This window comes from Phodopus roborovskii, unplaced genomic scaffold (assembly GCF_943737965.1).
Source record: "Phodopus roborovskii unplaced genomic scaffold, PHOROB, whole genome shotgun sequence".
Taxonomy (NCBI): domain Eukaryota; kingdom Metazoa; phylum Chordata; class Mammalia; order Rodentia; family Cricetidae; genus Phodopus; species Phodopus roborovskii.
Window position 1 is genome coordinate 9,572,149 of NW_026126651.1, and position 23,706 is coordinate 9,595,854.

The window sequence follows — 23,706 nt, forward strand, 5'->3', positions numbered from 1 at the left end:
GATGTAAACAAAGCAGTCCTGCTGGATTCTGGTCACCGAAGGATGGGAATAAGGGAATATACTTTGGGCATGGAGCAATCCTCTGCTTCCTGCTATTTCCAGGATGGTTAGTTTGTCCTGAGCACCTCTTCTGCAATCCCTCCTTGTTACACTGGCCTCAAAGCTCAAAGGCAGGCATTCTGCAGCAGGCCTCCAACTGGGGCGGGGCAGCACTTACTGTGCAGGGGTGGGGGTGGAGGTTGGGGGAGCTGTGCTATTAAGAGACCCTCTCACTGGGGACCAGGAGTCCAACCCCCTGCCCTGAGCCAGGAGTGTAACATAGTCCTACATTTATTGGGAGACATGAATCTGAAAGCTCACAGAGTCTTCGGGAAGACTCACACCTGTCCTCTTTGGCCAGGCAGGAGCAGAAATGTGCAGGAAGGATGCAAATGTTTCCCCTCACAAACAACGTGGAGATGTCTTGCTTTTTCCGAGACCCCTGTCTCTTAATGACACTAACGATGGCATGTAGTACTTCAGATCTAAGGGATGACAACGGAACAGCCATCCCTGTCCTGACAAGACCATTCAGAACGCACGATCCCTGAAGAATAAAGTCACTCTGATGTTAGCTCCCAAAGTGTCCGTGAACAAGCTCTGTCAGCCTGAAGTTTCTGCCAACCTATCTACAGTTTAGAGAAGACTTTGATCACCCGTAACAGGTCAAAATGAGTACAAAACTTAGGCATAAATATTAAGTATTTAGTATGTGAATGCCTTATACACAGTAGATATTTAATGAATAATAGATTATCTTTATGGAACCAGATACAACGATTCTAGCTTGGTGTCAAATCTTGTCTTGTGGAAAGACTCTCACACTTGAAATTAATTTCTGTTTTCCTTACATTCTTTTCTATTTTCCTTTCTTCTCTTCCCTCTTTCTTTTCATGGATGCTGTGGATCCAATCCCGAGACTCACACAGCTAGGGGCACCCTACTTCTGAGCTATAAACCAACTTTGAATTTAATTTCTTATTGACTGTCTCCCAGAGCCGCACACAGCCTGTGCGGACAGTATTAGCCTTATCCTCTGGCTATGTGGGGACACCCAGAAGCTTCTGGTCTATATATATACATATACGTATACATATACATATACATATACATATACATATACATATACATATACATATATATATAAATATGTGTGTGTGTGCGTGTGTGTGTATGACTTTTATGTTGCTCAGTGTAACTTGACCCTGACACTGAAAATGAATTTTATCAGAATTGCGATTTAAAATGGATGATTTGAGTTCTCTGAAACCCACATCTCTAGCTGCCATTTCTCTTCTAAAACAGGTGCAGAAACACAGAGTTGAGAGTAACTACCTCAGAATGGGCCACACACCAAGCATGTATCTTACTTTCTGCAGTCCCCCACCCCCCTTGGTGGAAACCCAGTCAACATTCAGCACATCAATTGCCAAACATAGGAAAGGAAACTTTGGAACTGTTAAGTGACTATCAATACAGCATCCCTGCCACACTTGTGGATCAGCATCCATGTTTCAAATCCACAGTGGGTTTTGCCACTGACCAGAATTGGCTAAGAGGTAGGGAAATGATAAGTAGCCAAATGAACCAATAAAGTGTCTCTCTGTTACCATCTAAGCTACAGGTCTGAGTCACGGCTGCCAGGACAGGAAGATACTCGGGGCATTGAGAGATGCTTAGAGTAAGAGTGGAGAGTCAGTGGTACTCTTCTTAGTTCTTAGGGAGCTCAGTCAGACCAGACTTGGAGAAAACCAAAAGGACTGCCTGTAGAAACAATGCTCTCCTGGGGAGAGGGACCAGACAGCCAGGAGGCCAGGCAACCAGTGGATGGGGCGTGTCCCGATGACCAAACAGTAGCTGCTTCTGGTCACTTCCAGTCTCTCAGGAAAAAACTGTCTCCAAGTCACCTGGTAGTCATACCATGCTGTGGCCATTTACAAACGTTCCTCCTTTATCCTACACATGTGAGTTGCCCTCCTGGCCACTATTATTTCGAAATGCTATCCCTTCAGTCTTTGGTATGGCAACCCCTTCCTCTTTTTTCCACCCCACGAACTTTAACTGTCTTGTTAATTCTCTCTTTCTTGGCTCAATAGATGCCACCAACTCTGCTACCTCTGTGCACCTCACACCCACGGCTCTTCCTGTTGGAGCTGTGGTGCTAACATTCATTTCCTCAAATAAGCCTTCTCTCATCGTTAAATGTGCTTATATCATTTTGACCTATGTATGCATTAAGGACGGATTCAATCAGGTAGTTTGTCATTTTCATTTTTTTTTTGCAATGTTGAAATATATATCTATGTCCAAAATGGTTGCTAAATTTCATTCTTGTGGTTGAACTGATTTTGTACCCTTTTCTAATAACCACCACTAGCTAGCTCTAGGCTGCAGCAATGAACCTTCCTGACCTTCTGTGATTGGCTAATTTCACGGCAGCCTTTGTGTTCTTTGGCCCTAACTAGAACTTTGCCCTCATTCCCTGGTCTCTCTTTTTCTATGGGTTCTACCAGGTTCACTACAAAATGTGATCTCCATTGTGAAACAGCACTAGCATCTGGGAATCCCAGTGGCCTCTTTTAGCTGCACAAAGATGCTTAATCCCATTACCAGTGTGTGTCCATAATCAAGTCCTCAAGGGAAGTGTGGGGCCCTGGTCCTAATAGTCTCACTGCACTCAGTAGAGTGCAAAGAGCTTGCTGTGCCCAGGAGCTACCCAGGCCTCCAAAGCTCATGCTGACTAGCCTCCTGGGGAGGTAGGCTATGAGGATTTGAATAATGTGAATACACTATAGGATAGAACCCTCAAGATAGGATCTGTGCCCTTATAAAACAGCTACACAGAGGTTTCTTGTTCCTTCTGCTCTTTGAAGTTATAGCAAAAAGACAGACCTGGATGAAGAGGAAGCAAGTTCTTCCTAGTTAGCAGTTCTAATGGCAACGGACCTTGGCCTTTCCAGCCTCTAGAGTTGTGAGGAATGACTATGTTAATACTTTCATAAACATTAAAAATATAAATGTTGTTAATGAACAGCATGACTAATGACAATCTAATAGCCCGAGCAGATTAAATCCACACGCAAATCATCTTTTGACCAGTGGTTTAGTCTGTTAAAATGTGTTTCTCTTATTTTCTTGCTATGCCCTCATAGGGTAGAAAGGATAAGCAGTTTCCCTGGAGCACTTCATTAAGGGGACTAATCCTACTCCTCAAGGCTCTTTCCTCATGACATAATCACCTCCCAAAGGCCCTCCTAACACTATCCATGATACATTGGGTATTAGATTCCCAAGCATGAATGGAAGGATACACAATCATTCAAACCACAATGAAAGTCAAAAATTAACCAGTGTGTCCCCATGATTAACAAATCTAAACTTGACACACACACACACAGGTTAAGACCCGTGTGTTTCCACACCTCATGAATTTTGAGGTCTACCAGGCTTTCTGAAAACTGTGGAGCCACTGTGCCGGGGCCATCTTGGATACAAGAGCAGGGCCAGGATACTTGGGATACACTGAAAGCTCATAAAATGAGACGCACATCCCGTTCCCTGGCAACGGAGCTTCTAGCTGTAAGTTTCCAACTCTCCAGCTCTTAATTTAAGCTGATTCTCTTAATGCACCCCTCTAAGAAGGAAATGAACAAAAGAATGAGGACCTTTCTTCCTCTTCTCCAAAGAGTTTGGATGGGAACAGGGCAGACGGAAGCCATGACATTACCCGTAAGGAACTTCCTTGCTGTCTAGGAAGCCTTGTCTGTGAAAGAGGGCTGATTTCAGCACTGACAGGAGAGGCAGCATTAAGGAGTGGCTAGCTCACTTCTGCTCCACAGGAACCAAAGGCACCTGAGCATGAGCCTCAGCAGAGGAGAGACACAGATTTGCATTCCTTTGTCTCCTAACAGCCAGGAACAGTTGAATTGGGTAATTTAAACTCATTACACTTGCACATTTATTTAGCTTCTGCTTGTTCACATGCATAAGTAGTGTAAGTGAACAAGTTGGCTAAAGCATCTGTCCTTTCTCAGCAAATCTAAAAGATAAAAGACAAATAAAAACATTTTAATCGAATAGCGTTTCTCCTCTTTAAATTAGTGTGTTCTGAATGGGAAGCTTAAAAGCTGAGGGAAGGTGGTTTTCTAGAGTTTTCTAGCTCTCACTCGATTGTGTGATGGCTTGCATGATGCGTTGGTGATAATAACCTGATGCAAATAAATCATCAACACTAGACTCAAATCAAATCCATCTTCATGGTACCAAGGACGTTAGAAGAAATCGGACACGGCAATCCTGAATTTCTACTGAGGTCAGGAAGGGTCCCTACTGGCTTTGCTTTATGTGCAATGTTCATATTATTTATTCTCCCGGTGTAGAGTGGGGAGCCTCCATTAGGTATGTAGGCATCTCCGAATATGGGAAATGATTTCCCTGCAGTTGGTTGCCTGACAAGTATGAAATAATTTTAGTGATGAAATGAGGCTGTCAAATGCTTTTCTGTATCCAAGATTGCTTTGAGTTGTCTCCCCTGCACATCATTGCCATCAAATCTAGGATCACAGTGGCCTGAATTCATTCATTTGTCCAGTGACAAGAGCAGTCTCTTAGCGTAGCAAAAAGAGACTGTGTTTTGTTTTTGAGCAAATCAAAGCATAACCTTCATATATAAAGAGCAGTATAAATGTAAACTATGGTTAATGTTCTTCTAGTGGTATGAACAATTCCTGTTCCATCAGGCATGGGACTCAGTAGTCTCAGGTGACCTACAGGCTGACTTCAGGCTCAGTGACAACTACCTCACTGCCAGGAGCAAATGATTGCGAGACACAGTGGTGACCAAAGAAATGGACATCGTAATTACAATGTACTACTTGATGGTGAAAGTTTGAATGAACAATCTCCTTCCATCTGATGTTTCATTTATCATACACACTTATCTGCAATGAAACCCTTTGCATCAGAAAAGCTAGCTTCCAGAGATGGCAGAGGGCAGAGATCGGGCAATCCCTGTTAAGAAATCACTCTTTGGGCACCGGAGGCACTGGAAATGCTGAGGATCGCTGACACGTGGAAGGAAGCTGTAGGGCAGTGCTGCAAGGCAGCTAAGTCCAGGCAGGATTCTTCCATCCTGCTGAAGAGTCTGGGCCATCAGAACAACACAGCTGGAAAAATTTCAGACAGATGGGAGCGGGAAATGTGATGTACAGTCACCCCCAAACCTCCAACTCACCAAGACTCTGAAGCCAGGAAAGGCTGAGATTGAAGCCTGAAACCTCTCTCTCTCTCTCTCTCTCTCTCTCTCTCTCTCTCTCTCTCTCTCTCTCTGTGTGTGTGTGTGTGTGTGTGAGTGTGTGTGTGTGTGAGAGAGAGAGACCTGCCAAGTAACTGCATCAAACATGTATGTGTGTATGTGAGAGAGTCTTAAATATAGATCATATTATCTTTTAATATAAAAGTAAAACATCATATTTACATATGTAACCATACAAATATCATATTTACAAGGTAGTAAAATATGTGTTCAGTCTAGATTTCACAGCCTCCGCCACGTACTTGATAAGAGCATGCATCCAGCCCTTTCTATGTGCTTCCCCAGGGACAGGTTTCTCTTCCATCTTCCATTAAGTGCTATGCACTGGAGGAATTAGGAACCCTGCAGGTAGCTAAGAACAAAGAGCAAATACTACAGCTTGGGCTGGTGGATGCCATAGCCATAGCAGCTGTAACTGCTCCCAAAAACTCAGTTTTGTTCAAGATAATAATAATTAAAAAAAACCAGCAACAAATATGCACACATGAAGGAGAATCTGGAAAGTGGGTGAGGTAGGCCACAGGCTCACCATGCCGACTCCTCTAGGGGCTACACAGAAGACTAATTATGCACCAGTGGGAAGCGAAGAGTCAGTCTTGATGCAGCTCACAGCTGGCCAGCATGATTCCTCCCCAAGTCATCAGAGATTGAACAAAGATCAAATATTGGCTTCTCTGGAGAATAGAAGAGCTAGGTGGAGATGGCTATGATCCAACTTTTTTTTTTGGGGGGGGGAGGCGGCTGCCTGAAGAGCAGGTTCGATCTTCCTTGTCTCTGAGTCCTAAGAAGACCGAGCATACACAAGACACACTGGAATGCTTAAAGCAAAGCAGGTGGCTTAGACCAGCACCAAGCTTGATAAGGCTTAGAGAGTCTGGCCAGGAGGACTGGTGAACACAGCCGGGTCTGAAAGACTGGTGGAAGTTATAATAAGATCTTCAAGGTCATCCAAAGGCTCCTGTGTGAAAGGTTTGGTCCCCTGGGGGCTGTACTGGGATAGTGCTTAAGGAAGTACTTAAAGCATTGAGGGTAGGCCCTTGGAAGAAACATAGACCCACACATACTTCCTTTGCTCTCTGTCTTGTGATGTGAGTGGTTTTGTTCTGTCATGCACTACAGTAGGACAGGCCCTCTTGCTACAGACACAAAGAAAACAAATGGCCACAGAAAAGTGTGGTCCAAAATATATGGTTTTTGTTCATACGTTGGTTATGTTAAATATCTTGTTATAGTGGCAGAAAGCCAAATAATAATAATAAAAGAGATGGCTTGTGTAAGACACTTGCCAGTATAATAAAGAAATAATAAAGAGTAAAGAAAATAAGGAAATGCGTTCAAAGGATGGAACAAGATTAAAACCAGGCTCAAATAAAATGAAGTTGCATGACTTATATGGCAGTGCCTTCAGAGTAACCACTGCATTAAGATGTTCGCCAAGGTCAGAGAAGTAATACATGTGCAAAATAAAATTCCAACAGAGGCAGAAAATGCGAGCACACCACACGAAAATAACAGACAGAGGGAGTTTAACACCTGAACTGGAAAATTAAGTGAAGCAACAGCAGACTGGATATATTACAAGAAACGATTGTCGAAGTTGAAGCTATGTCATTGGAAATGGTTCCACCAAAGGTTCAAAATCACAACGGAATCAGAGAGAAAGACACTTAGGAGACCCCCAAGACAACAAACAACTGGACCAACACAATGAAGCTTCACACAGAAGGGGCTCTGAAATGTCTAAATATGGGGAAAGAGATGGACTAACAAACCCAGGATTTGTATTGTGGTCTGCTGCCAGCGGCCCCTCAGCTAATCCAGGCTTCACAACTGTCTCCCACAAACAATGGGCCCGGTTCGATCCCCTGGAGTCTCCACAGTTGTAGGTCTAGAGTTCATACGTTTCCAAAAGCTTGGTTCAGCTGTCTCTGTAGATTTCTCCAGAGGGTGGGATGCCATGCTCAGCCTTAATGCATGGGAGAAGGACCTGACCTTGCCCCAACATATTGTGACAGGCTATATTGAGTCCTCATGGGAGGAGCCCTTACCAGTGAGGAGGTGTGGACTTGGGGTCGGCTAGAGGGGAGGGCAGGGGGTTGGGAGGAAGGACTCTGGTTGGAATGTAAAATGAAATTTAAAAAATAAATGAAAAAAAAAAAAAAAGACCCAGGAAGCCAAAAAGATGTCCCTGTCTGTCAACAAAGAAATGCACACCAAATCACATCATAATTAATCTATCAAAAGCCAAAGACACAGAGATGTTTGAAAGCAGCAAGAACTAAAGTGACTTGAGTACACTTGTGTCCAAATCTTTCATCCCATAGCAGAATGGTGGATACAATAATTCTGTAGGCTTCAGAACCCTGAATGATGTCACACGTACTTGGCCAAGGGGTAGAAAATGCAAGATTCAAAGTCTCCTATTCTTCAAGCTTAATCTAAAAAAGGATCATCCGTTTTTAAAAATGCAACCTTAAACCATCTGCTGCACAGGTTGGTAACGTCAGGGACTTTGAAGAGCAGAGCAGGAAGACTACAGGATCAAGGGTAGCCTGTAGAGAGAGTTCATTCAGGGCAGCCTGGGCTACTTAGTAAGACTTGTGCAAAAGTGAGAAATAAAAAGTCAGCCCATGGGAAAGTACTTTCCTAGCATCTGCAGGGTACCAGGATGCAGAAAGAAATTAAATGAGGATGTCAGGTCATAGAGCATAAAGGAAAAAGAAGGCAGGAAGTTCATTCAGGTCATCTCAGCTCCAGCCCTTACGTACAAAGTGGCTGGAACCCAGGAATATCCACAAGATTTGAGAAGTGTTTACTAATGTATTTTGATTTGACGAGTTACTCAAGTAACATTGACTTATGATCTGAGTGTTTTGGATGAGTAGGAACCATGCACATGAAAGACAAGATTACTGTACTTACCAAATAGTCTACAAGAAAGTCAGCATAGCAATGCAATAATAATAATAGTAATAATTAATAGCACTGACTGTGTACTTAAAACTGTGAGGATTATAACCTGAGGGGCACACACACACACACACACACACACACACACACACACACACACACACAAACCCCAAACAAACAAAAAAACCAAAGCAAACAACAACAACATCAAACACTTGTAAAGAAAAGCTGGGAAGAGGGTCTGCTAATGTGAGGAAACACTTTCACTTTAGAGGTACACATTCTAGACTGTCCTGTGTCTTCAGTCATTACCAGCTTACCCTGACCTATGACGGATGCTCACATGTCCAGTTCTCATATAGACCACGTTTGGAAAATAACAGACACCCAGAACCTCCAGATAAACCATATCTCACCACATGCAGCCACAGACTGAGCCCACTTGTGAATGAATGCAGATTTTCCCCCCAAAGCACACCCACAGCTCTTACGAGTGAAAATAACTTACAACTGCCAAATTTCAGCGGACAAGCATGGGCATCCATCGGGAAGTCCTCAAGCTGCATTGGGCACTCGGCAGAGATAGTCAGGCTGAGGAGTAAAAAGAGATGGTCAAACAGGCCAGCTCTTCCTCTCATAAATCCATTTACATTAACATTTTAATACTTTTATGAAATTTTCTAACTGCCCCCTCCTAAATTACATGTTTGTGTTATAAGTAAGAGTCATTGGGAGTAAAAAGAAGGGTGAATCCAAGCACTCAGGAACCCCGTGGTCTGATGTATGGGCTTGCACAATCATCATTGCTCATAAAGTCACCTCCGGTGCCTGTCCAGTGATTTACCACTTCCTACCTCTTGCTCATCATCATCAAGCATGCTTTGTTTGACAAGGCCGGAAATACATTTATTTTCCTAAATAGTTTACCGATTCAAAAATGCAAGGTAAATGTACCGTCAAATCTCTACCAGAACCTATGTTTTTCATTGCTTAATGGACCTCAAAGGAATTTGTATCACAATAGCAATTTTCTGGTGCAACCTGATTGTTATCCTCTTAATCCAAACCCAGTCTTCCACATAAGAATACACTGACCGCAATGCTGGTGGCCGTGGCTGCTCAGGCAGCCATGACAGGCATTGTGGGAGTGCTCTGACCACATTGACTTCCATCACCATGGTAGCATGTGGAGATCACCACAACTAGCACAGGGTATCACAGATGGAGCAAGGCCCAAAATGTAGAGCTACTCAGCGGCAGGACATGAGTGCAGCTCAAGCTGCTGGCCGCTGCCTACAGAGAGTTCCTATGGCATCTAGTACCTAACCTATGAGTGTAGACTCTGCTCTGTAAAATGGAACACTTAGAGTATTCCACAGTGTGAGGGTGCTGAGGCCCAAACATAGTGGAGTGGGCCCACCACAGGTTTATGTGGCAGAAATGGTTAGTGTGGTAGTATAGAGTTGATACAACCTTTAAGAAGAAGTGAGGCCCTGTAGATAATGATTAGGTCATGCGGGGAACCTCATTAGGAAGGATTAGATTAATTCTTGAAGAGCTCCAGTAGTTCCCTCAAGAGTAAGTTGCTATGGAGTGCCAAGCTAGTCTCTGAATTTCTTTGGTTTCCCTTCCCACCATGGGTTTCTTCCACACATCCTACTGACACTGTTATATCATCACTGCAGACCTCACTAGACAAGTGATACAAATGCCCAGGAATTTTCAGCTTCCGCAGTAAAAGCTAAGCAAATCTCTTTTCTCTGTACATTACCTAGCATCAGGCATTTTGTTACGCAAAGAAAACAGCATTACCCATGCTTTCATGTTTCCAAAGAGTTTTTACTAATTTAGCAACATTTTAAATGAGCTTATTTTCTGTTTCTTATGCTCCTTTCCATTATCCCAAATTAAATTAATTACTTAAACTATGAAACGTTGGGCTTCTTATGCACGTGGGAGCAGATAATAAATAATAAATTGTCTGTTGTTGCCAATTGTTGTTGTATTAAGTAGAGATGCTGCTCATGCTCACAGGATACAAATGAAATGCAAAAAAGCATTTGTTTTCCTTTTTATCACTTCCTTTTGTTAAAGCAGATTAGCCTGTTTTAAATTGGTAACATCAATCACAGGTGGCCACTGGAGCCTGAATAGTCAATCTAGCCATTTGCTGAACTCCCAGGATGAAAGTGCGTCTCCATCAGAAGAGAAGAATCTTTGACACTGTTCTGCAGTAGGATCCCAGGGTAAGAGTGAGCCACCAAGGGCCCTGAGTACAAGGTGACCAGATACACGCTCAGTTCTCATTCTCAGGTCCAGATGTAGCGACTGCTTTGAAGACGACATACTACACACACTCAGAGAGCAGAGGATACACACAAAACCACAGGCATTCAGACAGGTCCCATTCACTTGACCTTTCATCTGGTACATGTCATCTGGAGTTTTGTGCCCTATGTGTGCACACTGCCTTCTGATCTTAGTACAAAAAAAAAATGCATCTTTCTATACAATCGCGCATAACTATCTCCCACATCACGAATCCCTCTCACAGTCATGACTTTGAGAGGCTAATTTTGAAACTCTAATGTGTATGATGTGCCTGTCTGCCGGCATAGCTAAGAACCAATGGACTGGCCTTAGACCTTTTTAAGATTTTTTTACAGGACTCCTAACTGAAAAGAAAGTTTTCAGCTGCACACTAAGAAAGGAGGGTTATTGACAAGGGCTGGAGCGGCAATGTAAACAGAGATTAACTTCCCAGAATTAGGAAAAGGAGGACTTTTTGAGAAGAGTATCACACGGTCAGAAACTTACTGCCTGTGATTGCTGGTAAATTGGGAAATGTGCTAGAGAAAGCACCCATGAGAAAACACACTCAATGATGCCACACGGCACAGTAACCGCACCAAGCAGCAGCTAACAGTGATCTCGGGAAAGGAGAGCACTGTGGGAGTCATGTCATGTGTCACTATGGCCTCCAGTCTTCCAGGAGCGCCGGGGTCCCATCACTGGGAGCAGTGTGAGGGGAGAGGGTGGCTCAGGTGAGCAAGCCACAGCACACGCGTCATCAGTTAAAAGACCCCATTCATGGCACTCCTGAATGACATGAATGACAACTTCATGGGCCCCCTTTCCCTTCTCATGAGGACATGTCTGGAGATGGTACTGATGGCAGAGTCTCTTTCTATCCATTTCCAAGTCAACCAGCTCTCTTAAGTGGCTCTTACTCCAACAAGCCCTCAGCTTCCCGTCCGCGTGCAGGTTGCCTGGACACTCATCTTCCCATTGCTGTGCATGTCTGCCTGCCTGCAGACACAGTGGGTACTGCAATCCCATCCCCCACTCCTCTGTGCAGGTTCTGTTTTGTTCATATGGCCATTGTGGATCTAGAACTTAGGATTTCTGTATTTGGCTTCAATTGTCAAAACAGATCCCATAGAAGTAAGACTCCCGCCTTAGTTAGGTACTCCGTCCATCCCTGGTGAATTTTGTCTCTGCTGCTGGCCAAGATGAGGGGCATAAAGGAGGACCAGAGAGCTCTGGCTGCCTTTGTGGGATTCACTGTAAATGCTTGCCCCCAAGAGCAAGCAGAAAATCGCTATACAAGCATAGCTTAAAATAGTCTGGCAAGAGATGTTCAATGGGAATCTTCTTTTAGCATATTGTGAGAGTGGAAATGTTGTTGTGTGTTGTAAAGACTCTGTAAAAATGGTTCCAGTACACCTATCTACAACAGTGGTTTGTATAGTACAACTAGTATCTTAGTAATTATTCATACCTTATTTGTATAAAGTGCCTTATAGTCAGTCTGAAGCTTCAGACCAGCATCTGTCCCTGCCTGCTAATAGGCGGCATCTGTTCGAATAAATCCCTCAAGAACAAATGTAATACATTTATATTTCTGCTATTTTTACACATTGAACAAATGGCCTGAGTTTGTCTAGATAGAGGGACTCTTCAGATCTGAGCTTTTGAACACAGACAGTACACTGACAGGTAACTACTCTCCACATTTGGAATCCAGGTGGAATACCTTTTCATGGAATGGTTGACTGTATAGACCAAGGCTAGCTAAGTCACCTGTACAAAGCCTTAATGTTTTAGCTACAGTAAATGAAGCTCAGCGAGTTCAGAATGCTGCCTTTGGCTGAAATTCACTGAATTACTGGAAGACACAGGTACATGGTGTCAACTCAAGTCAACCCAAGCAGTAACAAGTGGAACATGATGTCTGCACAAGAACTTAATTTTAAGAGGCGGAAAAGAGCAGGGTGCAAGTGAAGATCCTTGTTCCCAATTGGTTTTATGTCACAATTGAGAGCTTAGGACCCCAGACTCAGTAGTTTGTGTTCCTGTTTGGTCAGAGGGTCACTCATGTAAATGGTACTCTAGTCCAAACAACCAAATTCCAAAGTAGCTGTATCATTAACTGTAAAAATTTATAAAAATGCCTAACTTCTTTTGCCCAGTCTTCCCACTCGGAAAAGAAAGGTAACAGTAGATTTTTATAGTCTGAAAATCATAGGTGTAAAACAAAGGGTTAAACAAGATAGGAACTTCAATGACAAGAAGGTGACTAAGGATAAAAGACTTTCTTGTTTCCATGGAAATACTGCAGCAGAAGATGTGCCCACAAGAGGCAGACAGCATTGTAAACCTCAAGAAAAATGCACAGATCTCCCAAACCTAGGACTACCCACCTCCTATAGCAAAAGGGTTGTTGCACATGTAATTAACACAAGGTTCTTAGAGTGTGGAGATTGCCCTACGTTGTTCAAGTAGACCGGTCTAATCCCATGGACCCTTTCAAAAGGAATGAAAGAGTAAGAGATGCAGGGACAGATGCAAATATGAGAATAAGACTGAGAGCTCAGCAATGTGCTTTCCAGGAACTGGATTAAACAGGAATCTCTTCTGGAACCCCAAAATCAATGCAACTGGCCAACACCTTGGTTTTAGCCCCAAGAGACCTTTGTGGCTCCTGACTTCCAGACCTCAATAGAGGTTGTGTTTTAAGCAAATACATTTGTGATGATTTGCTGCCATACCAGTAGGAAAGAGATACAAATCTGATACCCAGAAAAAAATGTGTTACTATAACAATGTCCTGAAAACTATGGAAATGGTTTGTTTGGTAATGGGCTGACAGGAAAAGACTGGGTTTCCTGGGATGGATACACTATAAGTAAGTGATGCCTCTGCAGTGATGTGGTGGTTGGTTGAGTGAGAACAGCCCCCATAGGTGCATGTTGGAATATTTGGTTCCCAGTTGGTCGAGCTGTTTGAGAAGGATTAGAGGCTATGGTCTTGCAGGCAGAGGTGTGTCACTGGAGGTGGGGCTTTGCAGTTTCAAAAGCCTATGCCATTCCCAGTTAGCTATCTCTGTTTTATGTTAGTAAATTGGATGTAAGCTCTCAGCTACTGATGTAGGACCACACCTGTCTACCTGCTGCCATGATGGTCATGGGCTCCCTCTTTGAAGCTGTATGCCCCAAATAAATGTTTATATGTTGCCTTGGCATCATAGTTGAAAAGTCACTAAGAGAAGTAGTGAGAAGCAGGTAGAGATGTGTCAGTGGCCACTGTTGGCAGAAATGTGATGTCTAAATGCCACTAGGCAGATTCTGGAGCAAACATGGAGCTCCTGGAAACTGAGAAAGCAGATCCTGTCATAGGGTGGCAGAACACACAGATGAATAGTAGCTATAGTAACAGGGGAGCAGTATTTGTACGTGATCATGGTAAGCTATTGTAAGGGCTTGATCCCCACAGCATGAAAGTGCCCCCCCCCCCCGCATAAGAAAGGATCTTTGTGGGTGTGAACGGGCTGTCTTGAGATGGAGAGGCCATCAAGGGTGCCATCAAGTAATCACCAGAGTTTCTGGGAGAGAGAGGTGAGAGGTGAGACCATGCAGAAGAGTGGATGTGAAAATAGGAGGAGCTGGTTTCCTCTACTGTTAGCTTGAAGACTCATGCAGGAGCTCTGGTAAAGAAATACAACAGACACAGCTCTGAAAAGTGATGGTAGCGCTCCACTGAGCCTCTAGAGGGAGTATGGTCCTGCCGACATCTTCATTTTGTGCCAGTGAAACCATTTTTTTAAAAAAGATTTATTCATTATATATACAGTGTTCTGTGCTTACATGTCTGCCTGCAGGCCAGAAATGAGCACCAGGTCTCATCATAGATGGTTGTGAGCCACCATGTGGTTGCTGGGAATTGAACTCAGGACATCTAGAAGAGCAGTCAGTGCTCTTAACGGCTAAGCCATCTCTCCAGCCTGAGTGAAACCAATTTTTGATTCATGGTTTCTACAGTTTTAAGAGAATGCGCTTTTACTGTGTTAAGTATCTAAGTTGTGGTGGCTTGTTACAGCAATCACAGAATATATACACTGTGATGAAACTGGCTACTCATCTAAAAGAAGTTGGTCGTGTGGAAGAAGTTACCTCTTTTTTGTTGCACTTCTCATAGTAAATAGCATGGAGAAACAAGATGGAGGGAAAATTGTTAATAGTAAGCTACATTTGATGACACTGATACTTTTTACTCATCTTTGCTATAATTAGTATATTCCTTACCAAGTATGTACAAGCTAAAAACCAAAGTTGTGATTGGACACCCTTTGGCAAGAACCTCCATATGACCAGAATAGAGGAATAGGGATCAGCAACCAATGTTTCAGAACAAAGAGGGATACAAGATAGGGCATACAAATTAATGGCTTGAGTCCTACCCCATCCAACCTTTATGTTTCCACACAGAGCAGAGCAGTATTTAAAGTGTGATGGGCTTGAGCCTTTGAGATAGGAATTGGATTATTTGGATGGGTTCAGTACCATCAATAACAAAGCTTTCTCATAAGAAGGGAACAAAGTATTAGTGTCACAAAGTAAGACACAGTAGCATAAGAAGTTGTTGGAATGTACTAGAGCCATACATCAAGGGATGCATCAAGCCTAAACTGCAGTGTGTGTGTGTGTGTGTGTGTGTGTGTGTGTGCGTGTGCGTGTGCATGTATGTATACATATGCATACACATACATATATATGGATGGTGCAAACAGAAAACAAATTTTCCAAGTAAGTCGACACTGGCACTGGAAGCCTCATTTCTGACTCCGGCCTCCAGTGCTGTGAGATCATAAACTCATGCAAAAATGCCACCAAGTTTGAGGTGACTTGTTAAAGCAGGATGGGGGATTACAAAGTAGTTGTCATGACATAAAACCTGAGGGAGAGTAGTAAAAGAGTGGCCAGTTGAACTTTTAGGCAGCAGCTGCTGTATGCTGGTGCTCTGTTATGCCGGGAGCTCAAACCCAGCACACACAAACCTGAAGCAAGTCTTCTAGCACAGAGTCCTCCACACAACAGAAAGCCAGACCTTGGTAATAAGCAGACAGCTTGATACTGACATGACCACCAGCAGGAACTGTGAAGGGGGCAGATGACCCACCCACACAAATGCCACTGACTCTAAAGGAATGCATGTAGTATTTGGGAACATTCTAAATCTTTGTGGAATGTCTAATGCATGCTGCCATGGAAAAGAAATGTTAATCTGGCAATAATAATTTTCTAGCCCTAAGTAGTCCTTATATAGATGAACCAATTGTACAGATAACTTTTTATTCACCAGAACATTACTCATCTGAACACTAGAAGGATTTGGAGATGCAGTAGATGTGATGCATTTCTCTCTCTCTCTCTCTCTCTCTCTCTCTCTCTCTCTCCTTCTCTCTCTCTCTCTCCCTCTCTCTCTCTCTCCCTCCCCCCCCCCCTCTCTCTCTCTCTCTCACACACACACACACACACACACACACACACACGAATGTTCAAGGTGATCTCACCTGAAAATTCCGGAGTGAATGAGCACAGTCCTCCCTGAAGTCCTCACACCAGGACAAAGACTACCTTCCAGTTCTAGTACCTGGGGCCAGCAGCATAATCTCCACATGTGTATATCCTGGCTTTTATTCTGACTTTCCCAAACATTACTTCATTGTTATGAACAAGATGGAAAGAAATGACTACTTTTTTTCTCCTCTCAGCTTGACAAAAATTATGAACTTTTCCTTACCTTCTGTTTTTCTGGACATCACATTTCAGCTTATTTTATTGTTGACATGCATTCAGTCTCAGAACCAGAGTAGGGCAGGGGCTCTGGTAACACAAAGATTTTGGTACTGTGACTCTGTGTATGTGTGTGTACCTGTGTCTGTGTCTGGCTCTGTCTCTGTCTCTGTCTCGTGTGTGTGTGTGTGTGTGTGTGTGTGTGTGTGTGTGTGTGTGTGTGTGTGTGATTCAGAAACACCCTCTCCATGATGAGGCTGGCCTAGAACAAAATCAGGAGAAACTCAGTGTCCCTGTTCTGCTGCACTCAGGAGGAAGAAAACACAGAAAAGCAGAGCACATGCATGCACAGGTTTCTCCTTAACAAATCACCAATCCAGTGTGCTGTGGATATTGGTTCTGCAAATATTCCTGGAAATGTAAGTCTAGCTTATACTAGTGTATCTAAGGTAGATCTCTTCCAAAGCTCAACAGCAATGCAAAACTGAAATGTATTGTATATAAAGACTGCTAAGTCAGGGGTGTGCTGCAGTTTGAAAGTCAATGCCAGCCCAGTCAACCCCACACACGTCACATTTAATGTTTATTGTAGGTAATTTAATTATGTAATAATTTAATAACTATTGTATATAGAGTGTAGCTGTGTTTGATCTAGCCAAAAATTCTCAAATCAAGGTCCTTCCACAGACTGACCAATGCCATGTCCTCATTTATGTGATGCAAAATTAACCACGTTCCACCCACACCCGCAGAAGAGCAAGGGATCAGAGTTAGATGGATAACATGCACACTGACCTATTGTACATACACTAAAAACGTGAAAAGCACGTTTCAAAAAGCAGAAAGCAGACACCCACAGCAAAACACTGAGCTGAACTCCTGGAATCCAGTTGCAGAGAGGGAGGAATAATCAGCAAAGGGGTCAAGACCAAGCTGGAGAAACCCACAGAGACAGATGACCTGAACAAGGCAGAGCTCATGGACTCCAGTCTGATAGCTGGGAAACCATCATAGAACCCACCAGACTCTCTGAATGTTGGGAGTACTAGGCAGTATATGGGCCTCTGGTAATGGATCAGCATTTACCCCTAGGATACAAATGGACTTTGGGAGCCCATTCCACATAGAAGGATACTCTCTCAGCCTAGACACATGGAGGAGGGCCTAGGGCCTGCCCCAAATGGACTTTGAAGACTCCCCATGGAGGGCCTCACTCCCCCTAGGAAGCAGAAAGAGAATGAGGTGGGGGTTGGCTGGGGAAACGGGGGGGGGGGGGTGAGAGGGGGCAGGAACTGGGATTGCCATGTAAAACAAGCTTGTCTCAAATTTAAATTTAAAAAATTATTAAAACAAAACAAAACTTTAAATTGTTATTGGGAATTTAATATTCTCCCAGTTTTAAATTCTTACATTAAATAATCCATGCTTTCATTTGTACAACTGCAGAATTCCATTCTTTAAAAGTACTATATCCAGACATGGTGGTCGGTCCACTTCTGTAATCCCAACACTCCAGAGGATGAGGCAGGAGGATTGGGCGGTCATTGCTACCCTGAGCTGAACAGCAAGGTCCTGTGTCAAAATCTCCCATCTCCTCCCTAATATTTACTGTTGACATAGCATAACTACACACCCTTTTTAGAAATGAGTGATACAAATCCTGCAATTTACTTCAAGCCTGAGTTACAGAGTTCATCGGTTGTCCTAAGGGTAACTGGCTCATTTTGCATGCTTGGGTAAAACAAGGATGTCCAACCATCAGAACTACATTGAGCTAAAAATGCCCATGGATCTGTGCACAATTTATTTGTATTTTTGTTCCTCGTCAGCTGTTGGGGAGAAGATGTCAGCAATTCTTGTTTATGTTGGGAAAACCAGCATAAATGTCATCCGCTCAAAAAGCTGATGTGGTACTTAACCAAAGGGGACAGGATCAATGTGGGTCTATATCAATTACTGACTTCCTTTTGTTAAAAAAAAAAAAAACACTCCAGGAGGCATTTTAATAACAAATAGGGTAGAAATGTTTAATTTCATGTGTATGATATACCGAACAATTAATATACCATAATAGATAAAAAATGTGGGAAATAAACAGAAGGCTGAACAGTAAATAATCGTTGCAAAAACGAGAGCACACATGTGCAAATGATCTCCTTTCCGAAGGGCAAACTCAAAGTTCAGCTCAGGAAACTGCATTTCTCGAAGTGTGGGACACACACAACCAGAAGCTCAAGCCAGAGGACCAGTTTCCACCGCTCACAAATCCAGAGCCCAAATCCCTGTGCACATTGCAAAGCCTATTGTACAGTATTGTTTAAAATGCCCCAATATAAAACAAGCAGCACTACGTGTGGTGCATAATGTTCTTAGAACTCCAGGGAAGGGGCTGGGGACTTGGCTTAGCAGTTCAGAGCACTTGCTGCTCTTGCAGAAGACCTGAGTTTAGTTCCCAAGCCACACGGAGACTCACAGCCACCTGGAAGTTCAGTTCCAAGGGACCTGACACTCTCTTCTGATCTTCTGCATACATGTACACCGTGCACTTATGTACCCTCCAGCACTCACACATATGCATAAAATAAAAATTGAAAACACTCTACAAAAGAAGATGGCACCACAGAAACCTGTACATTCAGGGTTCCAGCAATCTGTCCATTCATAAAGACAATAGCTTAGTAAAAGTTAAAACACAATTCAGTAATTTATGAGGGACCCTACAACCCATGGTGAGATTGTTTAGTGAACTAAAAAGTACTCTAACCTCATTAAGCAAGGCCTGTTCTCTAACTCTGCTACAGAAGTGGCCACACTCCTGGTGCTGATGTGTCCCTATACTCTCAAAGAACGTTGCCCCATGCTTTGCTCGGTGAAGGCTTCTGGGTGACTAGTTTGAGAGCTGCCTTCGTTTTACCTGCACCTGAAATACCCTAAGCTGAGGCAGTGCTTATTCATTTGTGAATGTTTGCCCCAGGCACAGAAGCTAGGGGTGAGTGGGCAGAGTCAGCAGACAAGCAGAAAACTTGGAAAGTAGAAGCCAGGCAAGGATCATACAGTCCCCCATTATTCTGGAACTTACGGGACATCTTGCGAGTCAAGGCCTAGACACAGGTAAAGTAAGAAAGCAAGAGGACTGTTATCCAAGATATATAAAGAAGTCACAGCTCACACTGAGTAAAATCAATTTTAAGATGTATTAAAAGAGCTTTCAGCATATCTCACCAAAAAAATCCCATGGTGCCCAATGGGTGTAAGATGCCTGCAATGACATCTCACCGTGGAAAAGCAAAGTAAACAATGAGGGAGGTCACATCGCAGTTACTAAGATAACCAGAACCCACAGTATCTATGGTGCCAAATGTTGGGCAGGATCTGGGGAAGCAGGAGCTCTCTCATTCATCAACTCTGTGTACACAAAATGCTCCAACTGTTTCCAAGACAGCTTGGCAGTATTTACAGAACTAAACAAACTCACCATATGACCCAGAGTTGAGCTTCTCGGTCTTTATCTGAATGTGCTGAAAATTCATGTCTACACAAATATCCCCAGGACTATTTACAGATATCCTCCTAATCACCAAGAACTAATTGCTAGTTGAAAGCCACAAAGATACCCTTCTGTATGTGAACGGTTCAACTGTACCCAGACATCATGGTGGAATATTACTTCATGCTATAAAGAAATGAGCTTTCATATCACAAAATTTACACACACACACACACACACACACACACACACAAAACTCAAGTGCACAATCTTAAATAGAATAAGCCTGTTGGAAAGCATTTATCTCTAGATTCCAACTGCTTGTCACTCTCAGAAAAGACAAATCTCCATGTTTTATGACTCAAGTGTGCAGTATCTTCAGCAACAGAACACGAAGGAATCAGTAGGGACTGATCTGGAAGCTTCATCTCTTTGTCTAGTTGTCACACTGCTGAAAGGTACCATGCATACTACTAGAGGAGAAAAGGAATTACCAGTCTTACCCAGCTGTGAATGCCATGAGGTAAAATAACAATTAACCATTGCAATTAACCACTGGTGCAATGAGAATGTAAATGTCATGGTAATAACCAATCACTCTCTGATTGGATTCACGGAGCCCATACCTGGCACTGTTGTTGGGGCCAAGAACTTGTGCCTAGACAGGACCTAGTCCTAGGATATGACCTACCTCGATTATTCTAATTGGACACACTGACTCCTACTGACTTTTTTTTTATTGTTCCTTTGATAGATTGGTGCATCTCCCAAGCCTCATCAGAGAAGTTTCTTGTGTAGTAGTTGGCATTGAGTACAGAGACCCATAAGCAGGTTAAGTACAGAGAATGAAAACTACAGAATGCTCAGGCCTAAGTGAGGTATCTATATCATATACACTCAGAAACAATCATAGAACAGAGGATGGACAGTAAGAGCCAGAGCCAATGAATGGGTACAAGAAAAAATGTTTCCTTGGCACAACAAGGCTGCTGAATACACGAACCTATATTAGTTATGAGATCATCCATGAGACTTGTACAAGTTCAGGTCACAGAAACTCCATGGACCAGAGAGACGGGCATAAAGTCCTACCATTAGCTGAGGGGCTATTGGTAATTTACAGCTGCTGAGATCGGAAGAATTAGTTTTCATTAAGGTTGTAAGCCCTGATAGGTCCATCATGTTACAATGAATAGTAGCAAAAAAAAAAAAAAAAAAAAAATGGGCTCAGTGAGGGTATGGGTTTTGTCTGTTTGCTTTGTTTTTTTTTTTTTTTTTTTTTTTTTTTTTTTTTTTTTGTTTGTTTGGTTTTTGTTTTGTTTTGCCTTTTCTTGAACACAAAGTTGGGTGGATATCCAAAGGGAAGTTGCGTCTGGGAAGAGTTGGGGAGAAGGATATGGTCAAAATACAACGTATGGATTTTCCAAGAGTTAATTAAAATGTCTTAAAAGAAAAGGAGATAAGAAAAAACATAAGCAATTGTCAGGAGCCAAGGGGAGGCAGAAATGAATAAATGGGTGAGTACACAGGATTTCTATGTGATACCATATTGCATAAGTGCTATTAAAAGTTTGTCCAAACTCATAAAATAGACAGTGTGAATTCTGCCATGAACCATGGGCCTGGGCCTACGACATGAGCTCTGCTATAGTTGCAATGGGGCAGAGAAGGCTGTGCATGGATGGGTTAAAGAAAGCATGGGAAATCTCTGCACATTCCTCTATTTCTATCAACCTGAAACTGCTCAGAAAAGTACATTTCTTTTACAGTGATTAATAGGAGTTGAGAGGGGTATGCTTGGGTGTGAGGTGTATAAAGACAGCCTGTATTCAATCAGTGAATGTGGTATGCTTGTGTATAAATCCATGACTGGACCTTGTTACTATGCACACTTGAGGTGTTATTTAAAATTAAATAATTATAAAAAATTCAAATATACGAGTAAATCAATCCATTTAATTTTTTTTAAAAAAAATTAAGTTCAATACTTTGCCCTTTCAGTGACTTTTGTTGCTGTTAGGACATACTTTGGGGGGGGGGCATTTTAAAAGAGGAAAGATCTCTTTACGGCTCACTGTTTCTGAGCTTCTGGCCCATGGTTGGCTGTCTCCTTTGACCCCAGGCTTTGGTCCTGAGGAGGAAGGGCTTGAGGAAACAGCTGCTCACTTCAGGGCAGCCAGGAAGCAAGTGATTCAGAGAGGGAGTGTCCAGGAACAAGATGAATCCTTCAAGGGCCCACTAATAACTATGCCTCTCATCCAGGCCTTGCCTCTTGAGTGACCATCCAGCTATGGTTTCATCAAAGGACTTATGTCTTGTGATAGGGTCTGTGGCTGTGACAGGGACCAGGCCAGTAAGCACTTAACTCAGCTCTCTATCAGTAAAAGGAATATGGAGTTGGGAGTGTAGGAGGCCTGGGATTCTATCCCAGTATGGAAAAAACATGAACTGCCTTCTCCCCCCTACCTGCCCCCAAAAAAAACAAAAACAAAAAAAAAAAAAAAAAAAAAAAAAAAAAAAAAAAAAAAACAAAAAAAAACACGATCCATAGATTCTACAACCATAACACTAGGTAACTTGTCCTGGTGATAATAGATAATAGGTAAAGGAATGGAAAGAACCATGGTGGGAGTGAAGGCAGCTTATGCTAGGACCGCCCCATTCCTCAAGGGCACAGCACAGTAGCTTTGCCCCAGTGTTCCTGTTAGTCAGCTAGGGTTGCCATAACAACACAGATACTTTCTCAGCACTCTGAAGTTGAAGGAGTCAGAGATTTGGCTCATAGGCAGCAGCCTTCTGTGTCCTCACAGACTGGCCCCTCTGTGTGTGTGGCTATGCCCTTTTCTTTTCAGACAAGGACAGCAGCCAGATCGGATGAAGGTTCACCGGTCAAGACGCCATTTTAACTTTCATTATCTCTTTAAAGACCCTGTTTCCAAATATAGTCGAATTTTGAAGTACCAGGGGATTTTAGGCTTCAATGTAAGGATTTTTGGTTGACAAAATTTAGCGCACAGTGGCTAATCCATTTTCCCCTCACCCATGGTGCTATTTGCTTACTGACATGACAAATGATGGGCTGAAAAAAGAAGCAATGAATAAATAAATGTAAGTCAGTTCCAGTGCAATTACCGGCTGATAACATTTTATAGGGGCGAAAGCTTAATTCACATAAGAAACAGTGCCCTACTCATGCAGTGCTTAGGAGATTATTTACAAAGCTCTTTTTTGCATTCTTTACAGAGACACTGGATTCTTTGAGGCTGACACTGACATACATATGCAAACAACACTTTAAAGGAAGGAATGGAAACAATGGGAAAGGACAATGCTGGGGGGGGGAAATACTAGGGACAGGGACATGGGTCAGGAAAGAGAGAGGGACAGAGAGAGACAGAGAGAGGGAGAGAACATGTGAGCTCTTTTGAAGACCCTGACTCAATGTGGTCCACAAGGATGAGTACACACACATCTTGTCTGAGCTATGGATTATAAAAACGCTCCTCTCATGTCTATTTATCACCCTGGGAAACAGAAATTCTCTTTACTTCCATAAGAGTTGCTATAATGGTCAGTGTTAATTGTGAGCATGGTAAAACCTCAAATCACCTTGCTGATGAGCTAAGGAGCATGCTGTGAGATATTACCTTGATTACATTAACTGAAGTGGGAAGACCTTCCCACTGTGAGTGACACTATTCCCTCAGCAGGGAACCCCGGACTATGCCCAATGGTGAAGAATGCGGGCTGAGCTTTAGCATACATGGCTGCATTAATGTTATACTCTGGCTACAGACACCATGTGCCAACTGCTTCAAGTCTGTGACTTCCCAACCATAGCAGACTGCAACCCAGAGCTGCAATCTACGTGAACTCCTTCC

General features: G+C 42.9%; 1 protein-coding gene across 1 annotated transcript in view; it reads right to left on the bottom strand.

The window, feature by feature from the left end:
- Gabra5 (gamma-aminobutyric acid type A receptor subunit alpha5) overlaps positions 1 to 23,706 on the bottom strand; it is an 87,287-nt gene that overhangs the window by 30,153 nt on the left and 33,428 nt on the right. Inside the window, exon 6 of the mRNA XM_051174325.1 lies at positions 8,772 to 8,854. Within this exon, the coding sequence (XP_051030282.1) occupies positions 8,772 to 8,854 (83 nt within the window). The remainder of the gene's footprint in view (positions 1 to 8,771; positions 8,855 to 23,706) is intronic.